This window comes from Oncorhynchus tshawytscha, linkage group LG17 (genome assembly GCF_018296145.1).
Source record: "Oncorhynchus tshawytscha isolate Ot180627B linkage group LG17, Otsh_v2.0, whole genome shotgun sequence".
Taxonomy (NCBI): Eukaryota; Metazoa; Chordata; class Actinopteri; order Salmoniformes; family Salmonidae; genus Oncorhynchus; species Oncorhynchus tshawytscha.
The window spans coordinates 22038029-22056343 of NC_056445.1; the positions used below are offsets into that span (position 1 = coordinate 22038029).

General features: G+C 43.3%; 1 protein-coding gene across 3 annotated transcripts in view; it reads right to left on the reverse strand.

Annotated features, from left to right (window-relative positions):
- Positions 1-3832: 3832 nt before the first annotated feature.
- Positions 3833-18315, reverse strand: part of LOC112217077 (GAS2-like protein 3) — a 28821-nt gene continuing 14338 nt past the window's right edge. For 2 of the 3 annotated variants that reach the window (XM_042300420.1, XM_042300418.1), the window contains exons 2-9: positions 16213-16268; positions 10449-10626; positions 10103-10221; positions 9694-9835; positions 8972-9035; positions 8411-8552; positions 7690-7797; positions 3833-6442 (exon numbers count right to left, since the gene is read on the reverse strand). In XM_042300420.1, the coding sequence (XP_042156354.1) occupies positions 5201-6442; positions 7690-7797; positions 8411-8552; positions 8972-9035; positions 9694-9835; positions 10103-10221; positions 10449-10626; positions 16213-16236 (2019 nt within the window). In that variant the 5' untranslated portion in view covers positions 16237-16268 and the 3' untranslated portion in view covers positions 3833-5200. Of the gene's footprint in view, positions 6443-7689; positions 7798-8410; positions 8553-8971; positions 9036-9693; positions 9836-10102; positions 10222-10448; positions 10627-16212; positions 16269-17029; positions 17337-18315 lie in introns of those variants that run through there. The other variant, XM_042300419.1, reaches the window with a different exon arrangement.

Here is an 18315-nt window from a genome sequence, read left to right on the forward strand (position 1 = left end):
AGGACAACAGTTTTCAGATGTACTAACATTATTGCAAAAGGGTTTTCTAATGATCAATTAGCCTTTTAAAATTATAAACTTGGATTAGCTAAAACAACGTGCCATTGGAACACAGGAGTGATGGTTGCTGATAATAGTCCTCTGTATGCCTATGTAGATATTTCATAAAAAATATGGCATTTCCAGCTACAATAGTCATTTAAAACATTAACAACGTCTACACTGTATTTCTGATCAATTTAATGTTATTTTAATGGACAAAAAAATAGCTTTTCTTTCAAAAACAAGGATAATTCTAAGTGACCCCAAACTTTTGAGCGGTAGTGTATATATATATTTTTTTTAATTTTATTTACAAATGATAAGGTGAAATGTCTGAAGTCAATAAGTATTCAACAACTTTTTTATGGCATGCCTAAATAAGTTCAGGAGTAAAACATGTGCTTAACAAGTCACATAATAAGTTGCATGGACTCATTATGTGTGCAATAATAGTGTCTAACAAGATATTTGAAGGTAAGGTAACACTTTTTAAAATTCACGCTGTAAAACAATAAAATGTGGAATAAGTCAAGGGGTATGAATACTTTCTGAAGGCACTGTAAGTACATATCCTAACCTCAGTGATCCAAGAGGAAATTTAGCGGAAAATTACCCTTGAGAATTTTGGGGTCAAATGAGACCCAGCTACAGTTTATGGGGAAAATAAGTAAAATTATTTGTGTAAAATATTATTTTGTGCAATATGTTTGAATTCTTGGAGTATGATGAATATATATTTGTCTTTTACATTTTTCTGTCACAATTTTAGTCCTATTTCACCTCCAGTTCAAACCACCAGGAGGCCTGAGTGTACCGCATATAGAACCTTACAATTGGGAGTTTAAATGCTGGAGTTGAGGCACAGGCATTTTGGCATTGATTGCCCTGGAGATTTGTTTCAGTTGGGTTGATTCAGACAGTCTGTTGTTTTACACTATGGAAGTTTGCAAGATTATTATATGGTTATCAGGGTCGTATTCATTAGGGCATGCATACCATAACAAATGTGGATGGATGGAATCTCATCTCTTTTAAGAAATGGCACTGGGTATTACATTTACATAACATTTTATTCGTTTAGCAGACAATCTTATTTGAGATTTAAAGTTAGTGCCCTCATCTTAAAGGGGTAATCTTCTACATCCATAGAAAATATTTAATTGCTACATCAATTTTTGGACTTTTAAATGAATGATATGTACCTATTGATTCTTGAAGAATATAATTTATACACTGAGTGTTCAAAACATTAGGAACATCTGCTCTTTCCATGACATACAGTGCCTTCAGAAAGTGTTCATAACCCTTCACTTATTCCACGTTGTTGTGTTAAATCCTGAATTCAAATTTTAGCAAATTTGTTGAAAATGAAATTCAGAAATATCTCATTTACATAAGTATTCACACCCCTGAGTCCCCCCTTGCAGAACCATGTATGGCACTCAGGAACATTCACCGTCTTCTTGGAATGCAACTCCAGTGTAGATTGGGCTTTGTGTTCTAGGTTATTGTCCTGCTGAAAGGTGCATTCATCTCCCAGTCTCTCGTGGAAAGCAGACTGAACCAGGATTTCCTCTGTTTTTTTTATCCTGAAAAACTCCTCTGTCCGTAAGGATTTCAAGCGGTCCCCTTAACGTGATACAGCCACCACTATGCTTGAAAATACGAATGGTGGTTCTCAGTAATGTGTAAGACTTTGTATTCAGGACAAAAATGTAATTGACACATTTCTTGCAGAATTACTTTAGTGCATTATTGCAAAGAGGATGCATGTTTTGGAATATTTTTATTCTGTACAGGCTTCCTTCTTTTCACTGTAATTTAGGTTAGTATTGTGGAGTAACGACAATGTTGTTGATCCATCCACAGTGTTCTCCTATCACAGCCATTAAATTCTGTAACTGTTTTAAAGTCACCATTGGGCTCATGGTAAAAAAAAATGAGTTTGGAAGGCCTGTATCTTTGTAGTGACTGGGTGTGTTGATACACCATCCAAAGTGTCATTTATAACTTCACCATGCTCAAAGGGATATTTAATTTATATTTTTTCTCTTTTCACTCTGTCATTTAGTATTGTGGAGTAACTACAATATTGTTGATCCATCCTCAGTGTTCTCCTATCACAGCCATGGGGTACAGAGATGAGGTAGTCATTCAAATATCATGTTAAACACTGTTATTGTACACAGAGTGAGTCCATGCAACTTATGTGACTTGTTAAGCACATTTTTACTCCTGAACTTATTTAGGCTAGCCATAACAAAGAGGTTGAATACTTATTGACTCAAGACATTTCAGCTTTTCAGTTAAAACAATTTCACTTTGACATCATGGGGTATTGTTTGTAGGCTAGTGACAAAAACAAATCTATATTTAATACATTTTAAATTCAGGCTGTAATGCAAATGTCCCTTGACAAATTATATTTAAAAACATTTTTTATTAGAGTTAATTACTGGGAAAACAATAGTCACATAACACATACACAGAGAGATCTAGAGCAGGGATCTTTAACCTTTTCATGCCCAGCGACTCCCACCCAATCATGTTAGCAACACATTTTTTCACATCTTGTCTTATCAGGTGAATGATAATGGCAAGGAGAAGTAATAAAATGAATGGATTTGGTAGACCTGCTCTTTCCATGACAGACTAACCAGGTGAAAGCTATGATCCCTTACTGACAGATTTTTATTAAGCCTTGAGACAATTGAGACATGGATTGTGTATGTTTGCCATTCAGATGGTGAATGGGCAAGACCAAACATTTAAGTGCCTTTGAACAGGGTATGGTAGTAGGTGCCAGGCGCACCGGTTTGAGTGTTAACAACTGCAACGCTGCTGGGTTTGTCATGCTCAAGAGTTTCCTATGTATCAAGAATGGTTCACCATCCAAAGGACATCCAGCCAACTTGACACAACTGTGGGAAGCATTGGAATCAACATCCCTGTGGAACACTTGACACCTTGTAGTGCATGAGGCTGAGGCTGTCTTGAGGGCAAAGGGGTGTGAAACTCAATATTAGGAAGGTGTTTATGTTAACACTCAGTGTAAATGCGTCATGAGCATAGTTCTACTGTCCTACCCCATCAGAATCCAAAATACAAGCTCGTTTTACTCCAATGTTTGTAAACCAAGTAAATGTAAACACCATATAACCTCAAAACATGGTTAAAACTATAATTTGTATATTACAGATGGTCACTCCTTGCAACCATAGCTCTATGGATTTCAGTGGTTACATTTCTCCAGCCCCAGTAGTCAGCTTTTTACCAAAACAGGGAGGACAATTTGTTATTGTTTCAACTGCTGATTGCTGTTTTAAGGTCCCCAGCTAAGACAACCAACCATAACATTGAGTAAAAATGTTCCTCAATAAAGCAGCCATCACTGAGCTGATCAAGTAAATGAAGTGGTAACCAAGGACTAGTGGAAATATGAATCCATATTGAATTAAGTATATGGCTCTACTCTGACTGCACAGATCAACTTTCAAAGACCTTTAGTACTTCAGCTGCACATCTGCTCATACCTTTTTCACACTACAGAGCCAAACCCTAGGATGATTCTAGGCCAAGCCACGCTCTACTGTGCCAGCCTGGTTACGCATCCATTGTAGTTGCTAAGACTATGCTGGAAAGGACAATGTGAAAGCCAGCGCAGTATGGTTTGCACAAGAGTGTGAAAAGGGCATGAGTATGCTTAGTTTCTGGAAATTAAGTCAATATCAATATCATTTCCACTGACTTCAAATGTTACTGTCAATTATGAAGCGCAGACATGTTTTGCAGGAAGTCTGGCAACGTTTGGCCTTTTATTGGACAATGTAACAAAGGTAGATCAGACAACACAAATCAACAGAATCAACATCCAAATTGACAAACACACCAAGAGGTTTTAATAAAGTGCTGACCAAGAAAACAGATAAAGTAACTTAGACATGAAGCTCACGTAGAAAAGTAAAAACATGATCAATGAAAATAAACAAATTAAAATCTACCTCACGTTAACTTCCCCCTCTGTAAAATGATTAAGGGCTTCGCTTGTCCCTTTGTTGTCTACTACTTGTTCAAAGGATGCGTTACAGGTATATTATTATCAGTAGTAATTCATTTGAGATTTGACCATGTAATAATTTTTAAAAAACTCAGTCCGAGTGCTTTGTACTTTGTGCAATTCTCATTTGTAAAAACAAATATTAAAACCCTAGTTTCTAGTACATTCTAAAGCCACTCAGCAACAACAGTCATTTCTAAAGGCACACGAGAAACATTCCAACAGTGCTTAATTTGACCTCTAAAATGGAAAATACCACATTCATCATCCAGTCTGTGACAAAGAGAAACAAACGTCTATATTCAATCATACCTCCATCAATGAAATGCTTATCCACACAGAGGACAAACATTCAGTCCAGTTATATTTTCTGTCAAACATGTGAAACTTTGGTTACAGTAACCTGCTTGTAATGAATATTGAAAACTCAAAAAGCAAATGTTCAAAGTGTGCTGCCTTACTTAGCTCTGCTTTGCACAGAAATGACCCTTTCTGAAAAGAAAATGTCAATGTTTAAAAGTCAAACTTTTATATGCAGAGAAAAAATATGTATCAGATCAGATGGACAAAGATAGAGCCCTCTGTAGGGAACCTCAAGACATACGAATAGACAGAAAGCTTTCAAAAACACTCAAATGATGGAAAAAGGATAAGAAACAAAAGGCTGTTAAAGGGATGTTGGTTGACAACACTTCCATTGAGTGTTTCTGTTAGGCTAAAGACTGAATTGAGCTGACCTCAGATAAAATCAGTATCACTCACTTCTCAACCCATTCAAAGACAGTATAACATTTGATTTCTTGTAAAATGCATGATCTTTTGACAACAGGTCAATAAAAGGAGACAAAGTAACAAAGAAAATCTAACCAACAGAAACATAAAAATGGTAGAATGCAAATGGCGTTTTGAAAGTTACACACTAGCTTGTGTCTTGACAGTTGCTGCATCTATAACCGGTTGGGTATATATTTGTGTGGACATTGGTGTTCTGCTGAATCCTGGTTGGGGACTTTTTCAGACAAATACCATGATGGAAGCATTAATGTTCAGTAAGACAGTCCAGTCCCTCCCCGTCACGTTACTACGTCCCCTAACTACGTCTCACGTCTTCTGATGCCGTCTACTGTTCATTTCAAAATAAGGGTCCTCGCTTTTGTTCTTGAGTTGGGTCTTCTTCGTGAGAGCAGTGTTCTTTTGGGAGGGGAGGGCTTTGATGTTGGGGCTGGTTTTTCGGGGGGCCGTTTTGGTGGGCTCCGGTTTGAGAGAGGGTGTGTTGGTGGTAGGCGCTTGCCTCCATCCTGCCCTCTGTGCAGTTGGTACCGTTCTCTGGTTGGTCTTGCCAAAAGCGGAAGAGCCACTAGGGGCCCCTGGTACCCACCCAGGGGTGCCACCACATGGAGGCACAACCACTTTGGGGATGGCCCTGGTTTGGGCCTGGCTTTTGGCTGTTGTGTCTTTGCTCTTGGGGAGTGCGATGTTGGATTTGGGCAGGGCTGTTGTGGCAGTCCTGGAGGTAGGGGTTAGTGCCCTGGTGGGTTGGCCCGTTGCAGGCCTGGGTGTTGGCACAGCCACCCGGGGGGTTGGACAGACCAGTCTTGCAACATCCAGACGAAGGCGTGAGGCCGGGGAGGTGGGCCGCCTCTGAGACAGGCGGCGTTGGGTGGCGCCGGTTGGGGGTCGGCCATCTTTCTGGAAGTGGACCCTCGATGGGGCTGTGGCGGGGCGAGGCACTGTGATGGAGGTGTGGGTGGATGGAGTGGAGGAGGGTTTAGGACATTTACAGGAGGGCTCGGGGCACACAGGGCTACGGGGCTGGGAGAGGGCGCCGCAAGGGGACGGCCTGAGCTTCAGCTTGGGGGCAGAAGAGTAATGTAGCAGTGGTGCCGTCTGCTGGCTCTTGCCACTGTGAAGTGAAGGGCTTGGGCCCTGCTGCGAAGACAGGGTGGGTGACACAGCAGCCATCTTTTTGGGGATTGGCAAGGGCTTCTGGGTGGGCTTCTTGGGGGAGGGAAGGGCCATCTGCAGGATGTTTTTGGGTGCTGCGGCTGCTTTCCTGGGCAGAGTTGGGGTCGAGACGGGGGTGCAGGTAGCTTTGGAGGCCGAACCAGAGGAAGACGAGGAGGAAGACGAGGGGATGAGGTTGACTGCAGCAAGAGGGTCCATGTCAGGTAGAGGGGCCGCTGCTGCAGAGCCGTAGCCCGGTGGCCCCTTCTGATATGCCAGGATCTTCTGCTCCAGAGTTGTGAACTGGAGCACACGGCCTGGGTCGTACTTGAGCAGGAAACCCCTTAGGGTGTCCCAGCCACCCCCCACACGCACCATCACATGCTTCCCATGCAGCATCTACCACAGTGAGAGAGGGAGAGACCGGGATAAATGTGAGACATTTCAGTTGGTCTCTTTAAAGGGTTAACAGTGAAGTGGTGACGCAGGGTACCGTGCTAAACGTCAAATTACCTCTAAATCCTGCAGTGTAAGCTGACAGCTTTTAAAGGAGGAACCACTATACCACCACTACTAACCACTCACTACTACTACCACCACCAACTAATATCTACAGTGCTGCCAACTACTATCTACAACTACCATATATTTTCAGCTGCTGTTTGATGGAAGTGTTAACGCTGTTCCTTGGCCAATAAGTTAACGCTGTTCCTTGGCCAATAAGTTAACGCTGTTCCTTGGCCAATAAGTTAACGCTGTTCCTTGGCCAATAAGTTAACGCTGTTCCTTGGCCAATAAGTTAACGCTGTTCCTTGGCCAATAAGTTAACGCTGTTCCTTGGCCAATAAGTTAACGCTGTTCCTTGGCCCGACCTCCTGTCCAGTACTAACGAGATCCACTCTGCTTCCCTAATGAGCTTAGGGTGTGATCTGCTGCTGTGTGGAACCATGAGCAACTGAGACAGACGTTTCCAGCTTCCTTTATCCTACAACGCTGCTTTTTATACTTGGCGTGGCTTTTTACTTTCCGGTTGTATCACCATTTTATCAGCCTTAAATACACAACATTGATACCAAGCTTACTTGACTTTTCCAAAATGCTTTGTCTCAAGTCTACAGGACTATCTAGTCTATATAATAGGCTGGTCTCAAGTCTCCAAGACTATATAGTAGGTTGGTCTCAAGTCTCCAAGACTATCTGGTCTATGTAGTAAGTTGGTCTCAAGTCTACAAGACTACCTGGTCTATGTAGTAGGTTGGTCTCAAGTCTCCAAGACTATCTGGTCTATGTAGTAGGTTGGTCTCAAGTCTACAATACTATCTGGTCTATAGTATGTGAAGGTATAAAAAGGACCAGACGACAGGTACTGACCATAGAATTACATCAAGTGTAGTAATTTAATTTCTACGGTGCTGACACAGCCAAGCTTGTGCCAGGCACCGAGACTGAACCTTTGGATTAATGGCCAGGTAATGAATGAGGTTACGGTAGAGAGATGTTTCCTGGTCTCTTGGCAGAGGACAGAAAGGGTGTGTCACTAGCTACAGGTCTAATGCTTACTTAGCAGTGGAACATCTACAGCACATACACTGATGTTCAATGCTTGGGAGAGTTCAGTGTGTCACTATACAGTGTGTGCTGCTCACCCGGATGAAGAGGGTCTTGTCTCCCAGCCTGTAACGGCCCTCTGACAGGTATTCAATAGATACTCTCTGGGAGCAGTTACACGGAGGCTCGTCCGTCAGATGTTGCTCCTGTAACACAGATGGAGAATTAACATGGGCCTATAGAGTCCTGGCTAAGGAAGCAAGAACATGGGAAAGACATTTTCTAAAACATTGAGAAACCCTGTTTCATTAACCCATCGCCTAAGGATAAAGCAGAGTTGCTAACAGGAAAACGCAATGAACCGATGAACTCAAATGAACCAATTTTAAGTTGCAAAGACTTGAAAGGCTAGAGAGCAGCACTCAGTAGCAGCCTCTGAATACTGTAGTTTAAGAGGACCGCTTTGGCAAACACACTAATCAAAGGCTAAGTGTCATGCAGCTTAGGCTGTGGACACAGGAAGTGTTCTTCTGATGTTTGTTGATGTTGTGACTGAGCTGCATTGGTGCCACAGGCTACAGAGTCACATGAACCCCAGATGGATGGAGCATCACGAGGACCATAATGACTCATACAGCCCTGAGCAGTGAGGCAACTAGAGCCACCGCTGCCTCCATCTTGGATCTGATGAACTGGGTCACCAACTAACTATTTTAATAGAACAAGAGAGGTGAGAGCAGAGGAAAGTGGAGAGTCGAGTCCCTATTTAGTCAGTAGAAATTTGACAATAGCACAGTTTTAACTCCTGGAGTGACTTACCCCAGGCTGGTAGAGGCCCCCATGCTGGCAGCACACAGTGAAGGTTTTGACTGCAGGAGCAGGCTCTGTCGTCTTCAGCAGGGTCTCCTCCAGCTCAATCTCCTTCTCCAGTTTCACCAGCACCGGAGGCTCCACACCATACCTATGGAGAAAAACAGATCAGTACAGTGCTTTAAAAGGGACTGTTAGGAATTGAAAAAAAATGCCACACATATTCACTTTTGCTGCATTGTCCATCTTTCTACCCCAAAACAGCTGCAACATACCACATTGCATAACTACAGGATCAAAAAGGTCAAAACAAAACGTGGTGGTCATGTTCTAGAATGATCTTATCTTACATTTGTCACAGTGCAACATCTACAGCACATACAGTACCAGTCAAAAGTTTGGACACACCTACTCATTCAAGGGTTTTTCTTTATTTAAAAAAAACTATTTTCTACATTGTAGAATAATAGTGAAGACATCAAAACTATGAAATAACACATGAAATCACTGTAGGCGTGTCCAAACTTTTGACTGGTACTGTACATCATCTATCAACCAAGGGAAACTTACTTGGAGACGATGCGGCCGATCTCTAGCAGACACAGACACACCTGCCGGGGATCCTTGTGCAGAACTGCGAGACAAAGAAAAGACATACATGTAGAGAGACGACATGGTTGTATAGTACAGCAGCAGTGTCACAAACCCATTACTTATAATGAGAAGGTGTCCACATAGAGAACTTATGTTAATCGCTCTCTATGGTGGATCCTATTATGTTATTAAGGAGGATGGCTTAAACAAAAGCCAGACAATGGCTGCAGTGGAGGCATCTGCTCCGTTCAGTCATTAAAGGCTTACAACTCAGCCCATGTTCCTTTGAACCGATTAAGCTAAGGAGCAATTAATCAACTCCCAGGGTAATGTAGTAATGTATCAAACTCCAAGGGCAACATAGTAATGTATTAATCAACTCCTAGGGTAATATAGTAACATTAATTAACTCCAAGGATAATGTAGTAATGTTACAAGAGTGGTGGGATGGAATGGAGTTGGACCCTACCTCAACTGTACAACCATGGTTCTGCTCCACTGATTACACAAGACTGAATGGGTTTTGGTTTGATAGATAGCATTCTAGCATGAATGTCCACAGGTAACTAGAGGCTGCCGGAAAAACCCCCACCAAATATGCACTTCAAAACTGTCTGGAGCGATGGCCGTTTGTGATTAGCTCCTACTTACTGTGCCTACTGGCCAGTACAGCCTCCCCACCAAACTAAAACGCGTACCTAGGCCCTCTGATTCAAACAGGTACGTCTCCTCCACGCCTATGCGGCGACACCAGCCCAGGAAGTTGGCAGTGTTGTCGCGGGCGAAAAAGGACCCTGGAGAGGCATTGCACTTGCATGTCACCTTCTTTATGGGAAACAACTGCAGGGAAAGGCATTCAAAAAGTATAACAAATGAACCACACATGCATTGCATCACAGTTGACATAGTTGACATATGACCATGATATTTTCAAATGGACAGAAAAAACAAAAAAAATAATACTAATTTCAGAACCAAACGCACCAACTCGTTTCAGATGGGAAACAGACCACCAACTCAAATGACCCTATCCATTACCACTGTCCCCACTCGCCTACTTTTCCTTAATATCCTGTTCCCCCTGCCATTCCTGTCGCCACAGCTCACCTTGCCTATATCCGAGGCCCCGCTCTGAGAGACCCTGCTCTGCAGAGCTCCGATTAGCTGACACAGCTTCACCCCATTGTTCAGCTCCGCCATGAAGCTCTCCGCTCTCACTTCCTCTCCTGTGTATCAGAAACAGAGAGGAAAATAGTGTGTAAGTGTTTATTGTTGGGAGTGAGGGGTGAGTGACAGGGCGAGACATTTAAGGCCAAATGATTAACAAAAGGAAGAATTCTAGGCTGCATATCCAAAAACTTCCATTGCCAGGTTCAGGGTACAAATAATGCCACAGGAACAAGACAACGACACACTTTTTGAATTATTTCCCCCATGACCCTCCTGGTCTTACCCAGCATCCCGGTGAGCCAGATGGCCAGGTCCTCTTGCATGGGTACCAGTGTGGCTTCATGGCGCACGGCCAGCCACTGGTCATACTGGAAGACATCGGCCAAGCCCGGCCCATGGCGCAGCGTCAAAGGGCTGCGAGGACTCTGCAGGGGCGTGTCAAACTTCTCCCTGAACCACACCTGCAGGGGGGGATAAAGATAGAGGACACATTGAGTGACAAACTACCACCAGCTGGTGCCATTACTATGGGGAGAGAGTGCAGAAAAAGGTTTTGGGTGCTGACAATTAAATGTTCCTAGCATATCGCTTACATTCACCAGTCATTCAACAATTCCTTTATATTACAAGTGGTGTCAGCCTGGCAAAGGATGTCATTTTCAGAAAATATTCCAGCAGAACTCAGCCCCTGGCACACAGACCGCACCTTCGTCAGGGCAAGAATAACATGATTCAAGTATATCAATTTTCAAACATGTTGATATTCATCAGTATACAATTTTGACATTTGGCCCCCCCAAAAAACTATCCAGCTACACTAATAAGATTGAAGTGCAAATAGACGGAGGAAAGGTTGCCTTGGAGATTGAGCAGCGTTTTGTAAGACTCTAAAATGGAAGAGGAATAGAAATAGGATATTGTCGAGACAACCGAGTCCTCTGAGACGGCCTACTAGATGTCTGCGGTGATATTCCACTTGCAGTGAGGGAAAGGAAATCAGCTGAGGGGAGGAGAATTCCTGGAGGCTGGAACAAGCACTGTATTCTACAGTCACATCAGATTAACCTCCAATCATGGACCCCGACAAATCAGCCGGGCTAGACAATCTGGACCCTTTCTTTCTAAAATGATCTGCCAAAATTATTGCAACCCCTATTACTAGCCTGTTCAACCTCTCTTTCGTGTCTTCTGAGATTCCCAAAGATTGGAAAGCAGCTGCGTCATCCCCCTCTTCAAAGGGGGGGATACTCTTGACCCAAACTGCTACAGACCTATATCTATCCTAACCTGCCTTTCTAAGGTCTTCGAAAGCCAAGTTAACAAACAGATGCTCAAGGTCCTAAACGATATCTTAACCACCATCGATAAGAAACAATACTGTGCAGCCGTATTCATTGATCTGGCCAAGGCTTTCGACTCTGTCAATCACTGTATTCTTATTGGCAGACTCAATAGCCTTGATTTCTCAAATGATTGCCCCGCCTGGTTCATCAACTACTTCTCTGATAGAGTTCAGTGTGTCAAATCGGAGGGCCTGTTGTCCTCAGGGTTCAATTCTCTGTATACACCAATGATGTCGCTCTTGCTGCTGGTGAGTCTCTGATCCACCTCTACGCAGACGACACCATTCTGTATACTTTTGGCCCTTCTTTGGACACTGTGCTAACAACCCTCCAAACGAGCTTCAATGCAATACACCTCTCCTTCCTTGGCCTCCAATTGCTCTTAAATACAAGTAAAACTAAATGCATGCTCTTCAACCAATCGCTGCCTGCACCTGCCAGCCCGTCCAACATCACTACTCTGGATGGTTCTGACTTAGAATACGTGGACAACTACAAATACCTAGGTGTCTGGTTAGACTGTAAACTCTCCTTCCAGACTCACATCAAACATCTCCAATCCAAAGTTAAATCTAGAATTGTCTTCCTATTTCGCAACAAAGCATCCTTCACTCATGCTGCCAAACATACCCTTGTAAAACTGACCATCCTACCGATCCTCGACTTAAGGTGATGTCATTTACAAAATAGCCTCCAATACCCTACTCAATAAATTGGATGCAGTCTATCACAGCGCCATCCGTTTTTTCACCAAAGCCCCATATACTACCCACCACTGCGACCTGTACGCTCTCGTTGGCTGGCCCTCGCTTCCTACTCGTCGCCAAACCCACTGGCTCCAGGTCATCTACAAGACCCTGCTAGGTAAAGTCCCCCCTTATCTCAGCTCGCTGGTTACCATAGCAGCACCCACCTGTAACACGCGCTCCAGCAGGTATATCTCTCTGGTCACCCCAAAAATCAATTCTTCCTTTGGCCGCCTCTCCTTCCAGTTCTCTGCTGCCAATGACTGGAACGAACTACAAAAATCTCTGAAACTGGAAACACATCTCCTTCACTAGCTTTAAGCACCAGCTGTCAGAGCATCTCACAGATTACTGCACCTGTACATAGCCCATCTATAATTTAGCCCAAACAACTACCTCTCCCCCTACTGTATTTATTTATTTTGCTTCTTTGCACCTCATTATTTCTAGCTCTACCTTGCACATTCTTCCACTGCAAATCTACCATTCCAGTGTTTTACTTGCTATATTCTATTTACTTCGCCACCATGGCCTTTTTTTGCCTTTACCTCCCTTATCTTACCTCATTTGCTCACATTGTATATAGACATATTTTCCTACTGTATTATTGACTGTATGTTTGTTTTACTCCATGTGTAACTCTGTGTCGTTGTATCTGTCAAACTGCTTTGCTTTATCTTGGCCAGGTCGCAATTGTAAATGAGAACTTGTTCTCAACTTGCCTACCTGGTTAAATAAAAGGTGAAAAATAACTGCCTCTCTCCCACACCCTCATTGGCATATCATGATTGAGACTTTCCCTGGGTTTAGCCTCACAGAAAGGTCTCTGTTGTTCTTTGGGAGTTTTTCCACGACCCCATTTGAGTGACTCAAAAACTTCAGTGGGGATAGAGAACGAGGGCGAGTCAAGTTCACTGTTGGATATATTTGACGTCACAGAAAACATCCCAGACTGAGAAGAAAGAGTATGAGAGAGAAAGTGAGAGAAAGAGAAAGTGATGAGAGAGCAAGAGGTGTGAGAGAGGAGAGTGAGAGCATAAATGGCCCTGCTCAGTAGAAAGCATTTAAAATTCTGTCTGGTTGTCAAAAGATGTGCATTTAATTCAAACACAAAAATTAGAAGAAATTCTCACAACTCCTCCTCCCCAACCCCCCTTCCCTTACATAACTGTGTTCTAAGGATAAGGTGCCTGGCTGGTGCTCTGGGCAAGGCAACCCCACAACTTATGTTGTTTTCCATCTTACTCGCACTGAATACAGCTAATTAGAGAAAAGGCGACGAGGGGAGTGTTTGAGTTACATAAACATGTGGAGATTACCACCACACCATTGGGGATTACCTGTGGTGACCTCTCCGGCGTCACCTGACTGGATGCAGGTTTCACAGAAATTAAAGCTTTAGTAGCCCTCACGTGGGCTTATTCTAGTTAGACATCAATTCCATTTATCCTTAGTAGTCCTTGTGCAGTAGAATACCTACCACCTTTCCTGTGTCCAAATAAAATTGCTAAATAGTTTTGGGTACCGTGAAAACTTTAGACTCCTCCCAAGTATACATTTCGTTTTCAGAATAAGTGTACAGGCAAGGTACTGTGTACAGGCAAGTAGACTAATTGTGTAAACAAATACAGCATAATCCTGGTAAATCTGGCAGATAGGGGAGGGAGATTGTAAGAGTTTTAAACATTGGACTTTAAAGCTCCCTCTTAATGGAACATAGAAAAGGAATTTTAAACAGAAAATCTACATTCCTAACTCTTTTTTTATTTATTTTACTTTTATTTAACTAGACAAGTCAGTTAAGAACAAATTCTTATTTTCAATGACAGCCTAGGAACAGTGGGTTAACTGCCTGTTCAGGGGCAGAACGACAGATTTGTACCTTGTCAGCTCGGGGGTTTGAACTTGCAACCTTTCGGTTACTAGTCCAACGCTCTAACCGCTCTAACCACTAGGCTACCCTTCTTAATGAAGAAACCAAATAGCCATTCGGGATGATGTGGATCGCATATATGTACACATACTAGGCCTCTCGATTGCATGTTGGTGTGATCACAAGACAGACACCAAGCAATGAGTTTGAATACTTCTCAAATGCATCCTTTCACCCTTCCTTAACGGAATCACATGATTTGAGTGCAAAAAACTGTTTCCACTACATTGCTTTCACTAATAATGTCATATCAGATTAGTGATGGGGGAAAAATACATATCACAATAATATTTTGGACAATATTATAATTTATATTTTCACTATGCCTGCGCCAAAACGCCAGTATTTTTCATCCAAAATCTTGTTCTCTGTCTTCTTTATAAAATAGTAAGCCAACATGGTTTCAGCACTTTTAGTTCAATGACTGATCAACACTCATTTTGTCATGGTTCTCTCGTCCCTCTGCAGCAGACATAGGGGGAGCAATATGTTTGGAACATCAAAGCATAATAAAATCACAGTATCAAATCGCAATTCATATTGTATCGGCACCGACACATCATGATAATATTGTATCGTGAGGCCCCTGGCAATTCCCAGCCCTACATCAGATCAGTGATAACGTCAAGGACGAGAGGAAGGAAGGATTCAAACAGGGCCAGAGTTACACCTGCTAGTCCTTTATGCTCCTCCGAGTTGTGAAATCTTCCCATGGTTCTTGATGACCTTTGACTCAGAGAGGAGAAACCCCACAGCAGGGCCGTAACCAAGGTCTGAGTTTTAGTGAGGTCTGGACAGGGGGGAACTATTTGCTATTTGAAGAACAGCAAAAATAACCCTAGCCATTATGACATTGGTTGCTTTTGCTTCATTCACCTCAGTCCATCTACAAACACATAGCCTATAAGCTATACAGTTAATATGTACAGAGGGATCTGTTTGCAGCAAAATTACTTTATTGACAAAAAGTAAACAAATTAACTTTGAATTTTTTTTCCAGACAATTCTTGGCCGGAACACATTTTGCCACAGGGTGGGGATATTTTTTTGTAGCACATGTTCTACACATTCTGCCATAATTTATGCCATGTTAATATAATATCTGAGTGAGAGTGACTAACAAAATATGAGGGCCTCCTGGAGGTCAGGGCCCCTGGGCACACGCAGGGTGTCGGTAATTCAGCCATGATTACTACAAGTTTAGATAGATGGCTAAACTAATTTACCAATCTTTTTTTTACTGGCATTGGTGAGTAACATAATTGAAAAACTGCTTATGCACAAAATGGCACCTAGTGTATTCTACAATCCTAACTCAACAGTAAGTTGAGACCCTGACTGCCGCCGCCCCCAAAAAAAAAAAAAAAAAATTTATTTTAAAAAACATGTATGAGATCCAGACCTCTGTGTCCTCATATGTAGTTACGGCCCTGCCCACAGGGTTTATTGGCCTCCTTAGATATCAGACGGCCTTGAGAGCAAACAGATTATGTTGCTGGAGATAATAGACCAGTAAAAACAGTAAAGCGATTGGTGTCAATCCGCCTCCTGAACAGACCAGCTCAGGGCTGCCCAACCCTCTTCCTGGATGTACCGTCCTGTGGGTTCAGTCCAACCCTACTTTAACACCTGATTCTACTAATTAGCTGCTCAACAAGACCTTAACTAGCTGAATCAGATATGCTAAATTAGGGTTGGACTGAAAACATACAGGACAGTAGATCTCCAGGAAGAGGGTTGGGCAGCCCTGGACAAACTAAACCAGGAAAGCGTTAGAGATTTTGAATGACTCGTGAAGGGTCCTAAACTGATGAGAACGTCACGATTTTGCTTTGCCATTGTAGCCGAGCCGTTTTGCTAACACCTGACTGCTACTCCTATCCTTTAGATATGTAATTACAGCAGGGATTGGAGCCACGAAATGAGAAGAGGTCTTTGGACTGGGCCTTTGAGGGAAAAGGAGTTACCCCTTCTGAACAAAAAAGGTTCCAAAAATCCTTGTATGTTCATAAGTCATTTTCTTACCTGTATGCCAGCCTGCACTGCCATCGCTGCAATCAGACGAGATTCACCTTTTCATCCTGAAACAGACACGAGGCTATTAAGTATAAAATGTATAGAAAACAGATATGAATTAAACTAATATATCAGAATGTTTACAAAATGTAAAGCTCTCCCTCCTACCAGGATGTAGGGGATTACCCAGACCCATAATCATCCCCTTGGCCCAAAGGTGTGTGTGTGTGTGAGAACGAGAGAAGGAGAGCGAGAGACAATGAGCTGCACTATACTAGCCTCTGACAGTTATACTAGCACTATACTAGCCCCCCTGAACATATACACACCCCAAAACAGCTCCCTTTCTCCCCACCTAATTTAAACTTCTCTACTGGGCTGAGCTCCAGTACTCAAACGTCACCATAGACCCAAGGGGCAGGCAGCACAAACTAAGACCCCAGAGCTATGACCGCATTTCAATTTCATAGATAGGGTTGCAAAATTCTGGTTACTTTCAATAAATTCACTGGTTTTCCCCGAAATCCCAGTTGGAGGATTCCAGGAATCAGGTGGGAAGAAGCAAAAAAATCCAGAATCCTCCACCAGGATTTCTGGAAGACCAGGGAATTTATTGAAAGTTCCCAGAATTTTGCAACCCTAATGATAGATTCACATTGCAGCTACTTAATACGCTGTTGTCATCTGATAGACCGCTCCTTACTTGCACAAGAATGTGCATTCAGTTACTCTGACACAGCATAAAAGAAATCAATGAATGTCTTATCTGTGATGCGTTGCTCTCGGCAGAGGACAAGATGACAGCAGTGCAGACAAGCAGAATTACCTTAGGACAGGAGGAAGACAGTAGTCATGTACGAAAAGAGCTGCGTAGAACCCCCAGATAGTCGGAAAAACCCGTCTCCACCCTGCTTCTGACCGGAAAACAGAAAGCGCAACACAAACCACGCAGGCTCCTACTGGCTGGTTCCAGACTTCAGAGTGTGTTATGTCGACAGCGAGCGAGAGAATGACAGAAGGAGGAGAGAGAGAATGGAGGGAGGAGGGAGAGCCTTGACTAATGAAGTGGCTCTGCTCAGCGCTGCAGAGGCCCCCCACTCCTGCGACGGCCAGTCCTCCTCTCACAAAGCACCCATTGTTACACAGCATCCCCCCTTCCACACCCCCCACACGTCCATCATCCCCCAACTCTGCACCTACCCTGGGAGCTCCCTGCGATGAGCTAGTGGAAATGGAGCGCTAGGGGGCAGGGGAACCAGCCACTTCCTCATCTCACCCCCCCCAAAAAAAAAACAACAACAACATGATAGCAAGGGGAAAGTTTGGTGTGGGGAAGACAGAAGAGAAAAGGGCAAGGGCCAGGGTTCAAATTACACAATGCGACAGTCCCTGATCTGAGATGCCCTCAGAATAGTGGCTGGACCAAAGTGTTCATTGTCTAATCCTTATGCGGGTGCTCAGGCCAGTGCGCATGCCCTGATTTGCTAAAAGGTGACAAGCACTGCCATAGTTGGAACCCTGGACATGCTCCTGGAGCAGATCAGTAGGTCTAAACTACTGGACAGTAGACAAACAAAGAGGGGGAGAAAGAGAGAACGGGGTGACTTTTAATTTGAGTAGAGAGGAGTACGTGGCTGACAGCAGAGGACAAAGGGAGCACTCGTCTCTAGAATGTGCTGCATCTGGGGCCCCAATGCGCGAGCTGAGAGAATGCCTCCCTGTGGGGACCAAAAGGGCAGCATGCGCATCCACACCACCACCAAATGTCAATGCGAAGGAGGGAGCGAGAAATGAAGAGAGGCATTCAAAAACAGAATGTGTTTAATGCTGCTGGGTTGGCTGATATGAATGTGCGAGTGTCTCTGAGGAAAGGGCAAGGCTCGACACTTGACATGGGGCGCTGCCTTGCACATTCTCCAGAGGTTGCTGAAACACTCGAACAAGGCCCGTTCTCTCTTGGCAGCCTTGTTCAATCAAAACCGGTCTTCCAACAATGACCTTTGGGTCCAGCAAAAATGAATGTTTGAATGAATATGCATTGGAGCTTGTTATTGCTTCACAATATAAACCTTGTTTGGTACATTATGCATTGGTACATTGTTGGGTAAATTC